The sequence below is a fragment of the Vidua macroura genome, unplaced genomic scaffold (genome assembly GCF_024509145.1).
Source record: "Vidua macroura isolate BioBank_ID:100142 unplaced genomic scaffold, ASM2450914v1 whyUn_scaffold_126, whole genome shotgun sequence".
Lineage (NCBI taxonomy): Eukaryota > Metazoa > Chordata > Aves > Passeriformes > Viduidae > Vidua > Vidua macroura.
Window position 1 is genome coordinate 114,963 of NW_026530547.1, and position 21,426 is coordinate 136,388.

Genomic DNA, 21,426 nt, shown 5'->3' on the forward strand with positions numbered 1-21,426 from the left:
CGAAAATCCAACACCTCCACCAGGGAACTCAGGAAAACCCTCGGGATTTGGGGATTTTTTATCTGAAACCCAAGAAAACCCTTGGGATTTTGGGATTTTTTTCTCTGAAACCCAAGAAAACCCTTGGGATTTTGGGATTTTTTTCTCTGAAACCCAAGAAAAACCTTTGAGTTTTGGGGACTTTTTTTCCTGAAACACAGGAAAACTCTCAGGATTTGGGGATTTTTTTTTTCTCTGAAACCCAGGAAAACCTTTGGGTTTAGGGGATTTTTTAGTGAAACCCAAGAAAACCTTTTGAGTTCCGGGATTTTTTTTCTGAAACCCAGGAAAACCCTTTGGGTTTTGGGATTTTTTTTCTGAAACCCAGGAAAACCTTTGAGTTTTCGTTGGTTTTTTATGGATTTTCTCCTTTTATGGATTTTCTCCTTTTATTTTATTTCTCCTTTTATTATATCAGATTTTTTTCTCTGAAACCCAAGAAAACCCTTGGGATTTTGGTGGGTTTTTTTCTGAAACCCAGGAAAACCCTTGGGATTTTGGGATTTTTTTCTCTGAAACCCAAGAAAAACCTTTGAGTTTTGGGGACTTTTTTTCCTGAAACACAGGAAAACTCTCAGGATTTGGGGATTTTTTAGTGAAACCCAGGAAAACCTTTGGGTTTAGGGGATTTTTTAGTGAAACCCAGGAAAACCTTTTGAGTTCCGGGATTTTTTTTCTGAAACACAGGAAAACCCTTTGGGTTTTGGGATTTTTTCTCTGAAACCCAGGAAAACCTTTGAGTTTTCGTTGGTTTTTAATGGATTTTCTCCTTTTATTTTGGCTTTTCTCCTGTGTTTTTGGTTTTTCTCCCTTATTTTTGGTTTTTCTCCTTCTATTTTGTTTTTTCTCCTGTATTTTTGGTTTTTCTCCTTTTATTTTGGTTTTTCTCCTGTATTTTTTGTTTTTCTCCCTTATTTTTGGTTTTTCTCCTTCTATTTTGGTTTTTCTCCTGTATTTTTGGTTTTTTCTCCCGTATTTTTGGTTCTTCTCCCTGATTTCTGGTTCTCTTGGCAGAACCTCCATCCCTGTCCGAATGCAGGGAAAGGTGGCATTTCCCATCCGAATTTCCCATCTTCTGCCAAAAAAAGGGATTTTGGAAGCGAAGGAAAAATGGGGAAAAAAGCCAAAAAAAAAAAAAGGAATGCAAAGGGATCTTGGGGTGGGGTGTCCCTGGGGAACTCGGGAGGGGAAGAAATCCCAAAATTCAAGGAAAAACTCCAATTCCAAGGCCGGGGGGTCTGGGATTGGGGAGATCTTTGGGACAATCCAGGCTTGGGTAGGAGGGAGGGGTTGGGGGTCCTGGAATTCTGAAGGGGTCCAGGGAGCTGGGAGGGAGGGAGGGATCTGGGGAGACCCCAGATTGGGGGGAAGCAGGAATTTGGGGGTACCCTGAATTCCCTGGGAGGGGGAAGAAGGGATTTGGGGAAATTTCTTGGGGAAATGGGATCATGGAGCCACCAGGTCATGGGGAATGTCCCACCACCCCTGTTGGAACTCTGTGAAATGGGATCATGGAGCCACCAGGTCATGGGGGACATCCCACCACCCATGTGGGATCTCGGGGAGCAGGGAATGGGATCATGGAGCCACCAGGTCATGGGGAATGTCCCACCACCCATGTGGGATCTCTGGGATCAGGGAATGGGATCCTGGGGCCAACAGGTCATGGGCGACGTGCCACCACCCCTGTTGGAGCTCTGTGAATGGGATCATGGAGCCACCAGGTCATGGGAGACATCCCACCACCCATGTGGGATGTCTGGGATCAGGGAATGGCATCATGGAGCCACCAGGTCATGGGGCACATCCCACCATCCTTGTGGGATCTCTGGGATCAAGGAATGGCATCATGGAGCCACCAGGTCACGGGAGACATCAAACATCAGCTCACATCCATCCTCATCCGTGTTTGAGCCACCTCAGGACGGTCCTGGGGCCACCACAGCGCTCCCATGTCCAGAACCAGGGAGCCAAGATCTGGAGCCACCAGGCTCATGGGGCCCATCAGCCATGGTCCCACCACCCCTGTTGGATCTGGGGGAGCAGGGAATGGGATCATGGAACCACCAGGTCATGGGGGACATCCCACCACCCATGTGGGATCTCAGGGAGCAGGGAATGGGATCATGGAGCCACCAGGTCATGGTGGATGTGCCACCACCCTTATGGGATCTCTGGGATCAGGGAATGGGATCCTGGGGCCAACAGGTCATGGGCGACGTGCCACCACCCCTGTTGGAGCTCTGTGAATGGGATCATGGAGCCACCAGGTCATGGGGGATGTCCCACCACCCCTGTTGAAACCCTGTGAATGGGATCATGGAGTCACCAGGTCATGGGCGACATCCCACCACCCATGTGGGATGTCTGGGATCAGGGAATGGCATCATGGAGCCACCAGGTCATGGGGGACATCCCACCACCTATCCCAGGATCAGGGAATGGGATCATGGAGCCACCAGGTCATGGGGCACATCCCACCACCCTTGTGGGATCTCTGGGATCAAGGAATGGCATCATGGAGCCACCAGGTCATGGGGGACATCAAACATCAGCGCACGTCCATCCTCATCCGTGTTTGAGCCACCTCAGGACGGTCCTGGGGCCACCACAGCGCTCCCATGTCCAGAACCAGGGAGCCAAGATCTGGAGCCACCAGGCTCATGGGGCCCATCGGCCATGGTCCCACCATCCCTGTTGGATCTGGGGGAGCAGGGAATGGGATCATGGAACCACCAGGTCATGGGGGACATCCCACCACCCATGTGGGATCTCAGGGAGCAGGGAATGGGATCATGGAGCCACCAGGTCATGGTGGATGTGCCACCACCCCTATGGGATCTCTGGGATCAGGGAATGGGATCCTGGGGCCAACAGGTCATGGGCGACGTGCCACCACCCCTGTTGGAGCTCTGTGAATGGGATCATGGAGCCACCAGGTCATGGGGGATGTCCCACCACCCCTGTTGAAACCCTGTGAATGGGATCATGGAGTCACCAGGTCATGGGCGACATCCCACCACCCGTGTGGGATGTCTGGGATCAGGGAATGGGATCATGGGGCCACCAGGTCATGGGGCACATCCCACCACCCCTGTGGGATCTCTGGGATCAAGGAATGGCATCATGGAGCCACCAGGTCACGGGAGACATCAAACATCAGCTCACGTCCATCCTCATCCGTGTTTGAGCCACCTCAGGACAGTCCTGGGGCCACCACCTCGCTCCCATCTCCGGCACCACCGAGCCAACATCTGCACCCACCGCCCTCCGGGGGCTCCGCCGCCGCCCCCCATCCCCCAAACCTCCGCCCCGCGGCCACCAGCGCCCCCCCGCCCGCCGTCACTTGTCCCTGGCGGCCGCCCGGGCGTGGATCCGCGCGTGCCGGGCCAGCGAGGACTTGTTGCTGAAGCTCTTGCCGCAGTGGCCGCAGGGGAAGGGCCGCTCGCCCGTGTGCGAGCGCTCGTGCACCGTCAGGTCCGCCAGGTACTTGAAGCTCTTGCCGCACGCCCGGCAGGGGTAGGGCCGCTCCTGCGTGTGGCTGCGCCGGTGCATGGTCAGGTTGGACTGCTGGCTGAAGCGCTTGCCGCACGCCGGGCACGGGTACGGCCGCTCGCCCGTGTGCGACCGCCGGTGCTTGTTGAGGTCCGAGGGGTTGGTGAAGCTCTTCCCGCAGGCGCCGCAGCCGTACGGCCGCTCGCCGGTGTGCAGCCGCCGGTGCGTGGTCAGCGTGGACAGGTGGCCGAAGCGCTTGCCGCAGGCGCCGCAGCCGTACGGCTTCGCCCCCGTGTGCGTCCGCTCGTGGGTCTTCAGGTGGGTCAGGCGGCCGAAGGTCTTGCCGCACTGGCCGCAGGGGTACGGCCGCGCCGGCGGCTCGCCGGGGTCTCGCCGGGTTTGGCGCCGGGGGGCTCCTCGCCGGACGTTGCGGGGGCGGCGGGGCTGGGGAAGGGGCGGCTCCGGGGCCGCGGTGGGATCTGTGAAGGGGGTGAGAAGGTCCGCGGGTGGTTCCCCAACGGGGGATGCCCAACGGGGGCGCGGAGGGTCCGGCTCCCACCGCCGACCCCCCAAATCCACCCGCGGGGGCCATCGGGAGAAGGGTGAGGCTGGACCTGCAGTCAGGTGGGGTTTGAGCTGAGGAGGTGGTTTAGAGCCCAAGGAGATGGTTTGGAGCCCAAGGAGATGGTTTGGAGCCCAAGGAGATGGTTTTGAGCCCAAGGAGATGGTTTGGAGCCCAAGGAGGTGGTTTGGAGCCCAAGGAGATGGTTTGGAGCCCAAGGAGATGGTTTGGAGCCCAAGGAGGTGGTTTGGAGCCCAAGGAGATGGTTTGGAGCCCAAGGAGATGGTTTTGAGCCCAAGGAGATGGTTTGGAGCCCAAGGAGGTGGTTTGGAGCCCAAGGAGATGGTTTGGAGCCCAAGGAGATGGTTTGGAGCCCAAGGAGGTGGTTTGGAGCCCAAGGAGATGGTTTGGAGCCCAAGGAGATGGTTTGGAGCCCAAGGAGGTGGTTTGGAGCCCAAGGAGATGGTTTGGAGCCCAAGGAGATGGTTTTTGACCCAAGGAGATGGTTTTGACCCAAGGAGATCGTTTTGTGCCCACTGAGATGTTTCTGAACCCAAAATGGTTTTTGACTCAAAGGAGTTGGCCCTTCTTGAGTTGACCCATCTTGACTTGACCCTTTGAGCTGAACCCACCTTGGTTTTTGACCCAATGAGATGGTTTTGACCAAGAGATCGTTTTGTGCCCATTAAGATGTTTTTGAACCCAAAATGGTTTTGACCCAAGGAGATGGTTTGGAGCCCAAGGAGGTGGTTTGGAGCCCAGGGAGATGGTTTGGAGCCCAAGGAGGTGGTTTGGAGCCCAAGGAGGTGGTTTTTGACCCAAGGAGATGGTTTCAGACCATAGGAGATATTTTTGAACCCAAAATGGTTTTTTACTCAAAGGAGAGGGTTTTTAACCCAAGATGGTGCTGACCCAAGGAGATGGTTTTGACCCAAGGAGATGGTTTGGAGCCCAAGGAGATGGTTTGGAGCCCAAGGAGGTGGTTTGGAGCCCAAGGAGGTGGTTTTGACCCAAGGAGATGGTTTGGAGGCCATTGAGATATTTTTGAACCCAAAATGGTTTTTGACTCAAAGGAGCTGAATTGACCCATCTTGAGTTGACCCCTTGAGCTGACCCATCCTGGTTTTTGACCCAATGAGATGGTTTTGACCAAGGAGATGGTTTGGAGCCCAAGGAGGTGGTTTGGAGCCCAAGGAGGTGGTTTGGAGCCCAAGGAGGTGGTTTGGAGCCCAAGGAGGTGGTTTGGAGCCCAAGGAGATGGTTTGGAGCCCAAGGAGACGGTTTGGAGCCCAAGGAGATGGTTTGGAGCCCAAGGAGATGGTTTGGAGCCCAAGGAGGTGGTTTGGAGCCCAAGGAGATGGTTTGGAGCCCAAGGAGATGGTTTTGACCCAAGGAGATGGTTTGGAGCCCAAGGAGGTGGTTTGGAGCCCAAGGAGATGGTTTGGAGCCCAAGGAGATGGTTTGGAGCCCAAGGAGACAGTTTTGGAGCCCAAGGAGATGGTTTGGAGCCCAAGGAGGTGGTTTGGAGCCCAAGGAGATGGTTTGGAGCCCAAGGAGACAGTTTTGGAGCCCAAGGAGATGGTTTGGAGCCCAAGGAGACGGTTTTGGAGCCCAAGGAGATGGTTTGGAGCCCAAGGAGATGGTTTGGAGCCCAAGGAGATGGTTTGGAGCCCATTGAGATATTTTTGAACCCAAAATGGTTTTTGACTCAAAGGAGCTGAGTTGACCCATCTTGAGTTGACCCCTTGAGCTGACCCATCCTGGTTTTTGACCCAAGGAGATGGTTTTGACCCAAGGAGATCGTTTTGTGCCCACTGAGATGTTTCTGAACCCAAAATGGTTTTTGACTCAAAGGAGTTGGCCCTTCTTGAGTTGACCCATCTTGACTTGACCCTTTGAGCTGAACCCACCTTGGTTTTTGACCCAAGGAGATGGTTGTGACCAAGAGATCGTTTTGTGCCCATTAAGATGTTTTTGAACCCAAAATGGTTTTGACCCAAGGAGATGGTTTTGACCCAAGGAGATGGTTTGGAGCCCAAGGAGGTGGTTTGGAGCCCAAGGAGATGGTTTGGAGCCCAAGGAGATGGTTTGGAGCCCAAGGAGGTGGTTTGGAGCCCAAGGAGGTGGTTTGGAGCCCAAGGAGGTGGTTTGGAGCCCAAGGAGATGGTTTTTGACCCAAGGAGATGGTTTGGAGCCCAAGGAGATGGTTTGGAGCCCAAGGAGATGGTTTTGGAGCCCAAGGAGATGGTTTGGAGCCCAAGGAGACGGTTTGGAGCCCAAGGAGATGGTTTGGAGCCCAAGGAGATGGTTTGGAGCCCAAGGAGACGGTTTGGAGCCCAAGGAGGTGGTTTTTGACCCAAGGAGATGGTTTGGAGCCCATTGAGATGTTTCTGAACCCAAAATGGTTTTTGACTCAAAGGAGAGGGTTTTTACCCAAGATGGTGTTGACCCAAGGAGATGGTTTTGGAGCCCAAGGAGATGGTTTGGAGGCCATTGAGATGTTTTTGAACCCAAAATGGTTTTTGACTCCAAGGAGCTGCGTTGACCCATCTTGAGTTGACCCCTTGAGCTGACCCATCCTGGTTTTTGACCCAAGGAGATGGTTTGGAGCCCAAGGAGATGGTTTTGACCCAAGGAGATCGTTTTGTGCCCACTGAGATGTTTCTGAACCCAAAATGGTTTTTGACTCAAAGGAGTTGGCCCTTCTTGAGTTGACCCATCTTGACTTGACCCTTTGAGCTGAACCCACCTTGGTTTTTGACCCAAGGAGATGGTTGTGACCAAGAGATCGTTTTGTGCCCATTAAGATGTTTTTGAACCCAAAATGGTTTTGACCCAAGGAGATGGTTTGGAGCCCAAGGAGATGGTTTGGAGCCCAAGGAGGTGGTTTGGAGCCCAAGGAGATGGTTTGGAGCCCAAGGAGACGGTTTGGAGCCCAAGGAGATGGTTTGGAGCCCAAGGAGATGGTTTGGAGCCCAAGGAGGTGGTTTGGAGCCCAAGGAGATGGTTTTTGACCCAAGGAGATGGTTTGGAGCCCAAGGAGATGGTTTGGAGCCCAAGGAGATGGTTTTGGAGCCCAAGGAGATGGTTTGGAGCCCAAGGAGACGGTTTGGAGCCCAAGGAGATGGTTTGGAGCCCAAGGAGATGGTTTGGAGCCCAAGGAGACGGTTTGGAGCCCAAGGAGACGGTTTGGAGCCCAAGGAGGTGGTTTTTGACCCAAGGAGATGGTTTGGAGCCCATTGAGATGTTTCTGAACCCAAAATGGTTTTTGACTCAAAGGAGAGGGTTTTTACCCAAGATGGTGTTGACCCAAGGAGATGGTTTTGGAGCCCAAGGAGATGGTTTGGAGGCCATTGAGATGTTTTTGAACCCAAAATGGTTTTTGACTCCAAGGAGCTGCGTTGACCCATCTTGAGTTGACCCCTTGAGCTGACCCATCCTGGTTTTTGACCCAAGGAGATGGTTTTTGACCCAAGGAGATGGTTTTGACCAAGGAGATGGTTTTGACCCAAGGAGATCGTTTTGTGCCCACTGAGATGTTTCTGAACCCAAAATGGTTTTTGACTCAAAGGAGAGGGTTTTTAACCCAAGATGGTGTTGACCCAAGGAGATGGTTTGGAGCCCAAGGAGATGGTTTGGAGCCCAAGGAGATACTTTTGGAGCCCAAGGAGATGGTTTTGGAGCCCAAGGAGACGGTTTGGAGCCCAAGGAGGTGGTTTGGAGCCCAAGGAGATGGTTTGGAGCCCAAGGAGATGGTTTGGAGCCCAAGGAGATGGTTTTGGAGCCCAAGGAGGTGGTTTGGAGCCCAAGGAGATGGTTTGGAGCCCAAGGAGATGGTTTGGAGCCCAAGGAGATGGTTTTGGAGCCCAAGGAGGTGGTTTTTGACCCAAGGAGATCGTTTTGTGCCCATTGAGATGTTTCTGAACCCAAAATGGTTTTTGACTCAAAGGAGAGGGTTTTTAACCCAAGATGGTGCTGACCCAAGGAGATGGTTTTGACCCAAGGAGATGGTTTGGAGGCCATTGAGGTATTTTTGAACCCAAAATGGTTTTTGACTCAAAGGAGCTGAATTGACCCATCTTGAGTTGACCCCTTGAGCTGACCCATCTTGGTTTTTGACCCAAGGAGATGGTTTTTGACCCAAGGAGATCGTTTTGTGCCCATTGAGATGTTTCTGAACCCAAAATGGTTTTTGACTCAAAGAAGAGGGTTTTTAACCCAAGATGGTTTTGACCCAAGGAGATGGTTTGGAGCCCAAGGAGATGGTTTGGAGGCCATTGAGATGTTTTTGAACCCAAAATGGTTTTTGACTCAAAGGAGCTGAGTTGACCCATCTTGAGTTGACCCCTTGAGCTGACCCATCCTGTTTTTTGACCCAATGAGATGGTTTTGACCAAGGAGATGGTTTGGAGCCCAAGGAGACGGTTTGGAGCCCAAGGAGGTGGTTTTTGACCCACAGAGGTGGTTTGGAGCCCAAGGAGATGGTTTTGGAGCCCAAGGAGATGGTTTGGAGCCCAAGGAGATGGTTTTGGAGCCCAAGTAGATGCTTTTGAGCCCAAGGAGATGGTTTGGAGCCCAAGGAGGTGGTTTGGAGCCCAAGGAGATGGTTTTGGAGCCCAAGGAGATGGTTTGGAGCCCAAGGAGGTGGTTTTGGAGCCCAAGATGTTTTTTTGACACAAGCGGATGGTTTTGGCCAAAGGAGATGGTTTTTGACCCAAGAGAATGGTTTTGGAGCCCAAAATGGTTTTTGATCCCGAGAAGGATTTGGTTTTGAGCCCAAGGAGATGGTTTTCCACCCAAGGAGATGGCTTTGGGCCCAGAGAGATGGTTTAGACCCAAGGAAATGGTTTTTGACTCCAAAAAGTTCATTTTGTCCCAAGGAGCTGGTTTTATGCCCAAAGGGATGGATTTTGACCTCAGGATTTGGGTTTTTGACCCAGGATTTGGGTTTTTGACCCAGGATTTGGGTTTTTGACCCAGGATTTGGGGTTTTGACCTCAGGATTTGGGTTTTTGACCCAGGATTTGGGGTTTTGACCTCAGGATTTGGGTTTTTGACCCAGGATTTGGGTTTTTGACCCAGGATTTGGGGTTTTGACCTCAGGATTTGGGTTTTTGACCCAGGATTTGGGTTTTTGGTCCATTGAGGTTGTTTTTGATCCCAGGATTTGAGTTTTTGACCCCAGGATTTGGGTTTTTGGTCCATCAAATGGTTTTTGATCCCAGGATTTGGATTTTTGACCCCAGGATTTGGGTTTTTGATCTATTGAGATTGTTTTTGACCCCAGGATTTGGATTTTTGGTCCATTGAGATAGTTTTTGACCCCTGGATTTGGCTTTTTGACCCCAGGATTTGGGTTTTTGGTCTATTGAGATGGTTTTTGACCCCAGGATTTGGGGTTTTGGTCCATTGAGGTTGTTTTTGACCCCAGGATTTGGGGTTTTGGTCCATTGAGGTTTTTCACCCCAGGATTTGGGTTTTTGACCCCAGGATTTGGGTTTTTGGTCCGTTGAGGTTGTCTTTGACCCCAGGATTTGGGTTTTTGACCCCCGGATTTGGGTTTTTGACCCCAGGATTTGGGTTTTTGACTCCAGGATTTTGTTTTTTGGTCCATCGAGATGGTTCTGGACCCTCAGGAGATGATTTCTGGGGCCACTGAGATGACTTTTGGTTCCCACCACCTCCGAGCTCCCCCGGCCCCAGCGGCACCGCCCTCACCCCGTTTTTGGGGTGGCCGAAGGTTTTCCTGCCCCCATCCCGGTACCTCCTTCCCGCGGCTCCTCCTCCTCGGCCGCCTCCTCCCGGGGGGACTCCGATGGGGGGCTCGGGGGGACCCCCAGAGCTCCGGGGTCCTCCACGTCCGCGGGGGCCACGTCCTCCACCTTCACCCGCACGGTCACCTGGGCGACACGGGAACGGGGACGCGGAGCTGCCGAGGGGATCTGGGCACCCCCAAAAGGGTTTTGGGGATCCCCATGGGGGGGATTTGGGTGCCCAGGACCCCCAGAAGGAGATTTTGGGGCCTGAGACCCCTAAAAAAGCTGCAGAGGGGATTTGGGAGCTGGGGATCCCCTGGAGGTGTGGGGGGGGTTTGGGTGCCTGGGACCACCCAAGGGCTCTCCAAGTTTTGGGTGCTGGGGACCCCCAAAAGACGCTGAGGGGTTTTGGGAGCCCAGGAACCCCAGAGGGGATTTTGGGGTGCAGGACCCCCAAAATCTCCTGAAGGAATTTGGGTGCTGGAGATCCCCAAAGTCTCCAAAAGGGTTTTGGGAGCCCAGGAATCCCAGAAAGCTGCCAAGGGGATTTAGGCACCCACGACCCCCTTTCCCAAATTTTGGGGTTTTTTTTCTTGGGAATGAGCAGGGATGGCCTGGAATGGGAGGAATGTAACAGGGGTGAACCAATTATTCCCAATTTTGGAGGCCAGCACCCCAAAAAGCTGCCAAGGGGATTTAGGCACCACAATCCCCTTTCCGGCCTCAATTTTGGTTTTTTTTTCTTGGGAATGAGCAGGGATGGGCTGGAGTGGGAAGAATGCAATGGAGGGGAACCAATTATTCCCAATTTTGGGGGCCAGCACCCCAAAAAGCTGCCAAGGGGATTTAGGTGCCCACAACCCCCTTTCCAGCCTCAATTTTGGGTTTTTTTTTTTGGGAATTGGCAGGGATGGGCTGGAGTGGGAGGAATTTAAAGAAGGTGAACCAATTATTTCTAATTTGGGGGAATTCCCCCAAACTCCCACTCAGAACCCCAAAATTGGACCTGCTCCCACCTGCTGTCCAGGTCCCCAAAAAGCTGCCAAGGGGATTTAGGCACCCATGAGCCCCTTTCCAGCCTCAATTTTTGTGGTTTTTTTTTTGGGGAATAGGCAGGGATGGCCTGGAATGGGAGGAATGTAACAGGGGTGAACCAATTATTCCCAATTTTGGGGGCCAGCACCCCAAAAAGCTGCCGAGGGGATTTAGGCACTCATGAGCCCCTTTCCAGCCTCGGTTTTGGGGTTTTTTTTGGGAATGAGCAGGGATGGGCTGGAATGGGAGGAATGCAATGGAAGGGGACCAATTATTCCCAATCTGGAGGCCAGCACCCCAAAAAGCTGCCAAGGGGATTTAGGCACTCATGAGCCCCTTTCCAGCCTCAATTTTGGGGGTTTTCCCTGGGAATGAGCAGGGATGGCCTGGAGTGGGAGGAATGCAATGGAGGGGAACCAATTATTCCCAATTTTGGGGGCCAGCAGCCCAAAATCTGGACCCACTCCCAGCTACTCTCCTGGTGCCCAGGTCCCCAAAAATAGCCAAGGGGATTTAGGCACCACAATCCCCTTTCCGGCCTCAATTTTGTTTTTTTTTTCCCTGGGAATGAGCAGGGATGGGCTGGAGTGGGAAGAATGCAATGGAGGGGAACCAATTATTCCCAATTTTGGGGGCCAGCACCCCAAAAAGCTGCCAAGGGGATTTAGGTGCCCACAACCCCCTTTCCAGCCTCGATTTTGGGTTTTTTTTCTTGGGAATGAGCAGGGATGGGCTGGAATGGGAGGAATGTAACAGGGCTGAACCAATTATTCCCAATTTTGGGGGCCAGCACCCCAAAAAGCTGCCACGGGGATTTAGGTGCCCACAACCCCCTTTCCAGCCTCAGTTTTGGGTTTTTTTTCTTGGGAATGAGCAGGGATGGGCTGGAGTGGGAGGAATTTAAAGAAGGTGAACCAATTATTTCTAATTTGGGGGAATTCCCCCAAACTCCCACTCAGAACCCCAAAATTGGACCTGCTCCCACCTGCTGTCCAGGTCCCCAAAAAGCTGCCAAGGGGATTTAGGCACCCATGAGCCCCTTTCCAGCCTCAATTTTCGGGTTTTTTCTTGGGAATGGGCAGGGATGGGCTGGAGTGGGAAGAATGTAACAGGGGTGAACCAATTATTCCCAATTTTGGGGGCCAGCACCCCAAAAAGCTGCCGAGGGGATTTAGGCACTCATGAGCCCCTTTCCAGCCTCGGTTTTGGGGTTTTTTTTGGGAATGAGCAGGGATGGGCTGGAATGGGAGGAATGCAACGGGGGTGACCCAAATATTCCTAATTTGGGGTCCAGCACCCCAAAATCTGGACGCGCTCTGAGCTGCTGCCCTGGTGCCCAGGTCCCCAAAAATAGCCAAGGGGATTTAGGCACCACAACCCCCTTTCCAGCCTCAATTTTGGGTGTTTTTTTTTTTTTGGGAATGGGCAGGGATGGCCTGGAATGGGAGGAATGCAATGGAGGGGAACCAATTATTCCTAATTTGGGGTCCAGCACCCCAAAATCTGGACCCGCGCTGAGCTGCTGCCCTGGTGCCCAGGTCCCCAAAAAGCTGCCAAGGGGATTTAGGCACCCATGAGCCCCTTTCCAGCCTCAATTTTGGGTGGTTTTTTTTTTTTGGGAATGGGCAGGGATGGGCTGGAATGGGAAGAATGTAACAGGGGTGAACCAATTATTCCCAATTTTGGGGGCCAGCACCCCAAAAAGCTGCCGAGGGGATTTAGGCACTCATGAGCCCCTTTCCAGCCTCGGTTTTGGGGTTTTTTTTGGGAATGAGCAGGGATGGGCTGGAATGGGAGGAATGCAATGGGGGTGACCCAAATATTGCCAATTTTGGGGGCCAGCACCCCAGGAAACCCGGACCCGCTCGCACCTGCTGCTCCCAGATCCCGCCGGGATCTCCTCGTCCCCGCTGGAAGCTCTCGGCCAAGGCCACGGCCTGCGCGCAGGACTCGGGGTGCCGCACCCACACCCAGCTCTGGATGTCCTCGGGCAGGATGCTGAGGAACTGCTCGAGCACCAGCAGCTCCATGATCTGCTCCTTGCTGCGCTCCTCGGGCCGCAGCCAGCGCCGCGACAGCTCCCGCAGCCTCCGCCACACGTCCCGCGGCCCCGCCGCCTCCTGGTAGCGGAACTGCCGGAACCGCAGGCGCCGCAGCTCGGTGCCGGCCCCGCCGGGAGCACCGGGAGCACCGGGAGCGGCGGCGGGGATGGAGGGGACGAGGCGGCGCGGCCGCTCCGCGCGGGGAGCGCGGCCCCCCGAGTCCGCCGCGCTCTCCTGCGGGGGGTCCCCAGCGCGGGCGGGGAGGGGGGGGGCTCCATCCTGCCCCGAACTGTGGAGCTGATTGGGGGGGGGGGGGGGGCTGCTGAAGGAAAGACCCCCCCCCAAAAATCAACCCCTCCTAAAACCCCATTTTATAATGCCCGCCCACTCCTCAAAATTGGGGTCCCGACCCCGCGGTCCCCAGAGCGGGGTGGCGACCCCCGCAGCCCCCCCACAAACCCTGGGGGTCCCCAACCCCCTTCCCCGCCCTGAAGTCCCCCCCAATTTGGGGGTCCCGCAGCCACCCCCCCCGCCCCTCCCATCCCCCCAATTTGGGGGTCCCGCAGCCACCCCCCCCCCGCCCCTCTCATCCCCCCAATTTGGGGGTCCCGCAGACACCCCCCTGCCCCTCTCATCCCCCCAATTTGGGGGTCCCGCACCCTCCACCCTCCAAACCCTGGGGGTCCCCAACCCCTTCCCCGCCCTGAAGCCCCCCCCCCCAATCTGGGGGTCCCGCAGCCCCCCCCGGCCCCTCCCATATCCCCCAAACCCTGGGGGTCCCCAACCCCTTCCCCGCCCTGAAGCCCCCTCCCCAATCTGGGGGTCCCGCAACCCCCCGGACCAGGGGTCCTGCCCCGCCCCCCCCTCCCCCCAATTTCCAGCCCCCCCGGCCCCTCCCAACCCTGCAGCCCCCCCAGGCTTGGGGTGCCGCCCCCCACCCCCGTTCAGACCTGGGGGTCCCTCCCGCGCCCCCCCGGCCGGGCCCGGCCCCTCGCCCGCCGCTCGCCGACACAAAGAGCCCGAGCGGCCGGGCCCGGCCCCGCCCCCGCGGGGTCCCGGCGGGGTCCCGGGGGGTCCCGGGGGGGTCCCGAGACCCCCAAATTTCTCCCCCCTCCCCAAATTCCCCCCCCCCCGGCCCCGCCGTACGTGGGGGAAGCGGCGAGGCTCCGCCCCTCATTGGGCGAGCGCGCTGTCAATTACGGGGAGGCCACGCCCACACGGCGGGCTGGGGGCGGGAACCTGGGGCTTGGATTGACAGCTAGGGCAGCCAATGGGAAGGCGGAGTGCGGCAGAGGGGCGGGGCCTTGGCGGGAGGGACAGGGGCTGGCTGGAGGAATGATTGACAGCGCCGACAGCCAATGAGAGCGCGGAAAGCGTGAGGGGCGGGGCCTAAGAGGCAGAGGGAGGTTCGGGGTGAAAATTGGGATTTTTTTCCCAGGAAATTTGGTGAAAATGTTGTTTTTTTTTTTTTTTCAGGAAATTCTGTGAAAATTGGGGTTTTCTTCCAAGAAATTTGGGAAAAATTGGGTTTTTTTTCAGGAAATTCGGTGAAAATTGGGTTTTTTTCCCAGGAAAATCACTGAAAATTGGGGGTTTTTTTCCGGGAAAATTGGTGAAAATCGGGTTTTTTTTCAGGGAAATTAGTGAAAATTGTTTTTTTTTTCCGGAAATTCGGTGGAAATAGTTTTTTTTCCCCAGGAAAAATGGTGAAAATCGGGGTTTTTTTCAGGGCAATCTGTGAAAATCGGGTTTTATCCAAGAAAATCAGTGAAAATTAGGCTTTTTCCAGGAAAAAAAAATTTTACATCCCCCTTTTTTTTTTTTCCTTTTCCTCCCTTTCCCCTTATTTTTTTCCATTATTTTATTTTATTTTATTTTATTTTATTTTATTTTATTTTATTTTATTTTATTTTATTTTATTTTATTTTATTCTCTTTTTGTTTTGTTTTTAAATTTAATTTAATCGAATTTAATTTAATTTAATTTAATTTAATTTAATTTTAAATTTTTCTTTAATTTAATTTATTTTTTTTAAATTTAATTAATGTCTTAAAAGGCTATTTTTTTTTTTTTTTTTTTGCTTATTCCCACTTTTCTCTTTGGAACTCCCAGGCCGACTGCTTCGCTCATTTCATTTCTTATTCCCGACACCCAAAATTTCCCCTTCCCACGGAGCCCTGCCCGATCCCCGGGGACTCAAAGTGGCGCCGGGAGCGGCACCGGCACCGGGACCGGGAGTGACCCCGGGACTGACACCGGGATCAACCCCGGGAGCGGCACCAGGACCGGGAGCGGCACCGGGACCGACCCCGGCACCGAGAGCAGCACCGACATCGGGAATGACACCGGGATCAACCCTGGGAGCGGCACCGGGACCGGGACTGACACCGGCACTGGGAGCGACCCCGGTACCGGGGCTGACACCCGGACTGACACCGGGATCAACCCCGGGAGCGGCACCAGGACCGGGAGCGGCACTGGGACCGACCCCGGCACCGGGAGCGACCCCCGGACTGACACCGGGATCGACCCCGGCACCGGGAGCGACCCCCGGACTGACACCGGGACCGACCCCGGCACCGGGAGCGACCCCCGGACTGACACCGGGATCGACCCCGGCACCGGGAGCAGCACCGACATCAGGACTGACACCGGGATCAACCCTGGGAGCGGCACCAGGACCGGGAGCGGCACCGGGACCGACCCCGGGACTGACACCGGGATCAACCCCGGCACCGGGAGCGACCCCGGGACTGACACCGGGACCGACCCCAGCACCGGGACCGACCCCGGGACTGACACCGGGATCAACCCCAGCACCGGGAGCAGCACCGACATCAGGAATGACACCGGGACCGACCCCAGCACCGGGAGCGACCCCGGGACTGACACCGGGACCGACCCCGGGAGCGGCACCAGGACCGGGAGCAGTACCGGGACCGACCCCGGGACTGACACCGGGATCGACGCTGGGAGCGGTGCCGGGACTGATACCAGGACCAGGAGCAGCACCGACACTGGGACCGGGACCAGGAGCAGCACCGGGACCGGCACCGGGACCGGGAGCTACACCGGGAGTGACACCGGGAGCGACACTGGCACCGACACCGATCCCGGGACTGACGCCAGGAGCGGCGCCGGGACCGACACCAGCACCAACACCGGGACCGGCACCGACACCAGGACTGACACCGGGAGCAGCGCCGGGACCGACGCCGGGAGCTACACCGGGACCGGCACCGACACCGACACCGGGACCGACACTGGCACCGGCGCCGGCTCCGGGGCCGGGACCGACACCGGCACCGGGAGCGGCACCGACACCGGCACCGGCTCTGGGACCGGGACCGGCGCCAGGAGCGGCACCGACACCGGCACCGGCTCTGGGACCGGGACCGGCGCCAGGAGCGGCACCGGGAGCGGCACCGACACTGGCACCGGCTCTGGGACCGGGACTGGTGCCGGGAGCGGCACCGGGAGAGGCACCGACACTGGCACCGGCTCTGGGACCGGGACCGGCGCCGGGAGCGGCACCGGGAGCGGCACCGGGCGGACCCGCAGCGCCCCCTCCTCCCCTCGGGACACGAACGGGAAGAAGCTTCCCGCGGGATCCCCCAGGGCGATCCCGGCCAGCGGCTCCCTCCGCTCCGCGTCGTAGAATTCCAGCCGCGCCTTCTCCCGGTCCAGGAGCACCCCGAGCACCGAGAGATCCCGGGGATGATCCCTGAGCACCGAGAGATCCCGGGGATGATCCCCGGACACCGAGAGATCCCGGGGATGCTCCCCGGGCACCGAGAGATCCCGGGGATGCTCTCTGAGCACCGAGAGATCCCGGGGATGATCCCTGGACACCGAGAGATCCCGGGGATGCTCTCTGAGCACCGAGAGATCCCGGGGATCCTCTCTGAGCACCGAGAGATCCCGGGGATGATCCCTGGACACCGAGAGATCCCGGGGATGCTCCCCGAGCACCGAGAGATCCCGGGGATCCTCTCTGAGCACCGAGAGATCCCGGGGATGATCCCCGAGGGCGCGGCAGACGGAGAAGAGGCGGCCCCGGGATGCGCAGAGAGCCCAGAGCTGCGGGGGATCCCGGGGATCGCGGGGATCGAGGGGATCACGGGGATTGGGGTGATCCAGAGGGTCATGGGGATGCCGGGGATCCCGTGGGTCCCGGGGATCCCGCGGTTCCCGGGGATCGGGGGGATCCCGTGGGTCCCGGGGATCCCGCGGGTCCCGGGGCTCGCGGGGATCCCGCAGCACGCCCAGGGCCCAGCTCCGCTGCTGGCCCAGCTCCACCTCCCAGTAGCCCTTCCCGGCTCGCAGCGCGTCCCGCGCCACCAGCGCCGCCACCGGGAGCGGATCCCGCGCGTCCCCGAGGGGCAGCGGCCGCGCCTCGGGACCCAGCGCCACCGGAGCTGCGGGGACGGAGGGATCCCGTCAGGGACCGGGACATTCCCGGGAGAGGGGATGCGGCCACTGAGGGGCTGAGGTGGCGCAGAAGCCCTGAATCCCTGAACCCCCAAATTCCTGAATCCCCGAACCCCCAAATTCCTGAATTCCCGAATCCCCAGATTCCCGAACCCTTCAATGTCTGAACCCCCAAATTCCTGAACCCCTGAACCCCCAAATTCCCGAATCCCCAATCCCCAATTTCCTGAACCCCCAAATTCCTGAATCCCCGAATCCCCAGATTCCCAAACCCCTCAATGTCTGAACCCCCAAATTCCTGAACCCCTGAAACCTCAAATTCCTGAATCCCCGAATCCCCAAATCTCCAAATCCCTGAATCCCTGAACCCCCAAATTCCTGAATCCCCAATCCCCAATTTCCTGAACCCCCAAATTCCTGAATCCCCGAATCCCCAGATTCCTGAACCCTTCAATGTCTGAACCCCCAAATTCCTGAATCCCCGAATCCCCAGATTCCCAAACCCCTCAATGTCTGAACCCCCAAATTCCTGAACCCCTGAAACCTCAAATTCCTGAATCCCCGAATCCCCAAATCTCCAAATCCCTGAATCCCTGAACCCCCAAATTCCTGAATCCCCAATCCCCAATTTCCTGAACCCCCAAATTCCTGAATCCCCGAATCCCCAGATTCCCGAACCCTTCAATGTCTGAACCCCCAAATTCCTGAACCCCTGAACCCCCAAATTCCCGACTCCCCGGATCCCCAATTTCCTGAACCCCCAAATTCCTGAATCCCCGAATCCCCAGATTCCCAAACCCCTCAATGTCTGAACCCCCAAATTCCTGAACCCCTGAAACCTCAAATTCCTGAATCCCCGAATCCCCAAATCTCCAAATCCCTGAATCCCTGAACCCCCAAATTCCTGAATCCCCAATCCCCAATTTCCTGAACCCCCAAATTCCTGAATCCCCGAATCCCCAGATTCCCGAACCCTTCAATGTCTGAACCCCCAAATTCCTGAACCCCTGAACCCCCAAATTCCCGACTCCCCGAATCCCCGAATTCCCGAACCCTTCAATGTCTGAACCCCCAAATTCCTGAATCCCCAAATCCCTGGATCCCTGAACCCCTAAATTCCTGAATCCCCAATCCCCAAATTCCCGAACCCCTCAGTCTCCAAATCCCTGAACTCCCAAATCCCCAAGCCCCCAAATTCCTGAACCCCTTAATCTCTGAACCCCCAAATCCCCAAACTCCCAAATAACTGAATCCCTGAATCCCCAAATCCCCGAATTCCTGAATCCCCAAATCCCCAAATTCCTGAATCCTCGAATCCCCAAATTCATGAACCCCTGAACCCCTAAATCCCCAAATTCCTGAACGCCCAAATTCCTGAATCCCAGAATCCTCGAATCCCCAAATCCTCAAATTCCTCAACCCCCAAATTCCGGGACCCCCAAATCCCTGAGTTACTGAATCCCCGAATTTCCCAATCCCAGAATCCCCGAATTTCCCAATCCCAGAATCCCAGAGCTGCAGCTCACCCGCGTGGCTCCGCGCTTCCCAGAAATCTGCGAGAAAAAGAAAAAAACCGGGAATTCCGATTTTTATGGAGGAATTCCAGCCTTCCCCCAGACACCCCCCAAATCCCGGGAATTTGGGTATTCCGGAGTTTTCTCAGGAATTCGGGTGTTCCCGAGGTATTCCCAGGAATTTTGGTGTTCCGTGGTTTTCCCAGGAATTTGGGCATTCCCGAGATTTCCCAGGAATTTGGGTGTTCTGTGGTTTTACCAGGAATTTGGGCATTCCCGAATTTTCCCAGGAATTTGGATGTTCCGTGGTTTTCCCAGGAATTTGGGCATTCCCGAATTTTCCCAGGAATTTGGGCATTCCCGAGATTTCCCAGGAATTTGGGTGTTCCGTGGTTTTCCCAGGAATTTGGGCATTCCCGAATTTTCCCGGGAATTTGGGCATTCCCGAGTTTTCCCGAGATTTTGGGCATTCCCGAGTTTTTCCCGGGAATTTGGTTGCTCCTGAGGTTTTTCCGGGAATTTGGGCATTCCCGAGCTTTTCCCAGGAATTTTGGTGTTCCGTGGTTTTCCCAGGAATTTGGGCATTCCCGAATTTTCCCGGGAATTTGGGCATTCCCGAGTTTTCCCGAGATTTTGGGCATTCCCGAATTTTCCCGGGAATTTGGGCATTCCCGATTTTTCCCGAGATTTTGGGCATTCCCGAGCTTTTCCCAGGAATTTGGGCATTCCCGAATTTTCCCGGGAATTTGGGCATTCCCGAGTTTTCCCGAGATTTTGGGCATTCCCGAATTTTCCCGGGAATTTGGGCATTCCCGAGTTTTCCCGAGATTTTGGGCATTCCCGAGTTTTCCCGGGAATTTGGGCATTCCCGAGATTTCCCAGGAATTTTGGTGTTCCGTGGTTTTCCCAGGAATTTGGGCATTCCCGATTTTTCCCGGGAATTTGGGCATTCCCGAGCTTTTCCCAGGAATTTTGGTGTTCCGTGGTTTTCCCAGGAATTTGGGCATTCCCGAGTTTTCCCGAGATTTTGGGCATCCCGAGCTTTTCCGCGCTTACCCAGCTCCGCTTTCAGCTGGCCTGAAAGGAAAAGCGATTCCCGTCAGTTTTGGAGGATTTTCCCGTTTCCCCCCCATTTTTCCCGAACCCCCGAGTGTGGAATTGCAGGAAATTCCCTCCCCTGGATGAATTAGCCCCAAATTCCAGGGAAAATGTGGAAAATCAGCGGAATTCCCGGGTTATTTTGGGGGGGGAATGCGGATTTATGGAATTTGCGTTTTCTTACCCAAGCGTTTCTTGAATTGGATTTTTGCTGGAAGGGAAAAGCGGGGAATGAGTGAGGGGGAAATTCCATGGAAAAATGAAAATATCAGCGGGAAAAGCATGGGAAAAAAAGGGGATAAAAGAGGGAAAAAGGGGGAAAAATGTTAAGGAAATGGGATTTAAAATGGGATTTACCTTCTCGTTTCTTGGCTTTTTCTCCATCTGGGAATTCCGGATGTGGAATTGGAGGAATAACAGGGAGAGATATTAATTGAATAATGGTTAATCATGTTTAATAATATTTAATAATATTTCATGATATTATGTTTGTAAATATTTGTTATTAATGTTGTTTGTAGGTTGTTGCCAAAAGGGAAGGGGGAAAAGGGAAAAAAAAGGGAAAAAAACGGGGAAAAGGGGGAAGAAAGGGAGAAAATGAGAAAAAGGGGAAAAAGGGAAAAAGGAGAAAAGGAAAAAAGGAAAAAAAGGGGGGAAGGGGAAAAAAGGAGAAAAAGGGAAAAAGGAGAAGAAAGAGGAAATAGGGGAAGAAAGGAGGAAAAGGGAAAAGGGAAAAATGAAGAAGTGGAAAAGGGGGGGAAGGGAAAAAAGGGGGAAAGGGGGAAAAGGGGAAGAAAGGGGAAAAAAAGGAAAAAAAAAAGAAAAATAGGGGGAGAAAGAGTAAAAAAGGGGAAAAGAGCAAAAAAAGGAGGAAAGGAAAAAAGTGGGGAAAAGGAAAGAAGTGGAAAAGGGGAAAAAAGTGGAAAAAGGGGAAAGAAGAAAGAGGAAAAAGGAGGAGAAAGGGGGGGAAAAGAGGAAAAGGGGGAAAAGAGGGAAAAGAGAAAAATGGAAAATAGGGAAAAGGGAAACAATGGGAAAATTGGGGAAAAGAGAAAAATGAGAAAAAGGGAAAAAGGAAAAATGGAAAAAAGGGGGGAAGGGTAAAAGAGGAGAAAAAAGGGGAAAAGGAGAGGAAAGAGGAAATAGGGGAAGAAAGGGGGAAAAGGGAAAAAAGGAGAGAAGAGGGAAAAAAGAGGGAAAATGGGAAAAAGGGGGGAAAAGGAGAAAAAGGGGAAAAGGGAAACAAGGGGAAGAAAGGGGAAAGGGGAAAAAAGGGGGGAAATGGGGAAAAAAGGGAAAAAAGGGGAAGAAAAGGGAAAGGGAAAAAAGGGGGGAAATGGGGAAAAAAGGGAAAAAAGGGGAAAAAGAGGAAAAGGGGAAGAAACGGGGAAAAGGGGAAAAAAAGGGGGGGAAATGGGGAAAAAAGGGAAAAAAGTGAAAAAGAGGAAAAAGGG

At 54.7% G+C, this 21,426-nt stretch overlaps 2 protein-coding genes across 2 annotated transcripts; one reads left to right on the top strand and one right to left on the bottom strand.

Moving 5' to 3' along the window:
* Positions 1-3,203: 3,203 nt before the first annotated feature.
* Positions 3,204-14,106, bottom strand: LOC128802611 (zinc finger and SCAN domain-containing protein 22-like). Its single transcript, XM_053969167.1, has 5 exons — positions 14,076-14,106; positions 13,880-14,040; positions 12,759-13,226; positions 9,861-9,996; positions 3,204-4,013 (listed from the first exon to the last, which is right to left on the bottom strand). The coding sequence occupies exons 1-5, from the start codon at positions 14,104-14,106 to the stop codon at positions 3,382-3,384; spliced, it is 1,428 nt and encodes a 475-aa protein (XP_053825142.1). The 3' UTR covers positions 3,204-3,381.
* A 181-nt stretch (positions 14,107-14,287) lies between these two features.
* Positions 14,288-16,587, top strand: LOC128802612 (putative per-hexamer repeat protein 5). The gene is made up of 2 exons (XM_053969168.1): positions 14,288-14,304; positions 15,042-16,587. The coding sequence occupies exons 1-2, from the start codon at positions 14,288-14,290 to the stop codon at positions 16,585-16,587; spliced, it is 1,563 nt and encodes a 520-aa protein (XP_053825143.1).
* The last annotated feature ends 4,839 nt before the right edge of the window (positions 16,588-21,426 follow it).

Bases quoted from the DNA above. Each gene is read 5' to 3' on its own strand.
- LOC128802611 (XM_053969167.1), bottom strand. From the start codon at position 14,106: ATGAGGGGCGGAGCCTCGCCGCTTCCCCCAC. The intron at 9,997-12,758 runs GTGCGAGCGGGT...CGTGTCGCCCAG, and splicing joins GCGGGATCTGGGAGCAGCAG to GTGACCGTGCGGGTGAAGGT. The intron at 4,014-9,860 runs GTACCGGGATGG...CCCCCTTCACAG, and splicing joins GGAGGAGCCGCGGGAAGGAG to ATCCCACCGCGGCCCCGGAG.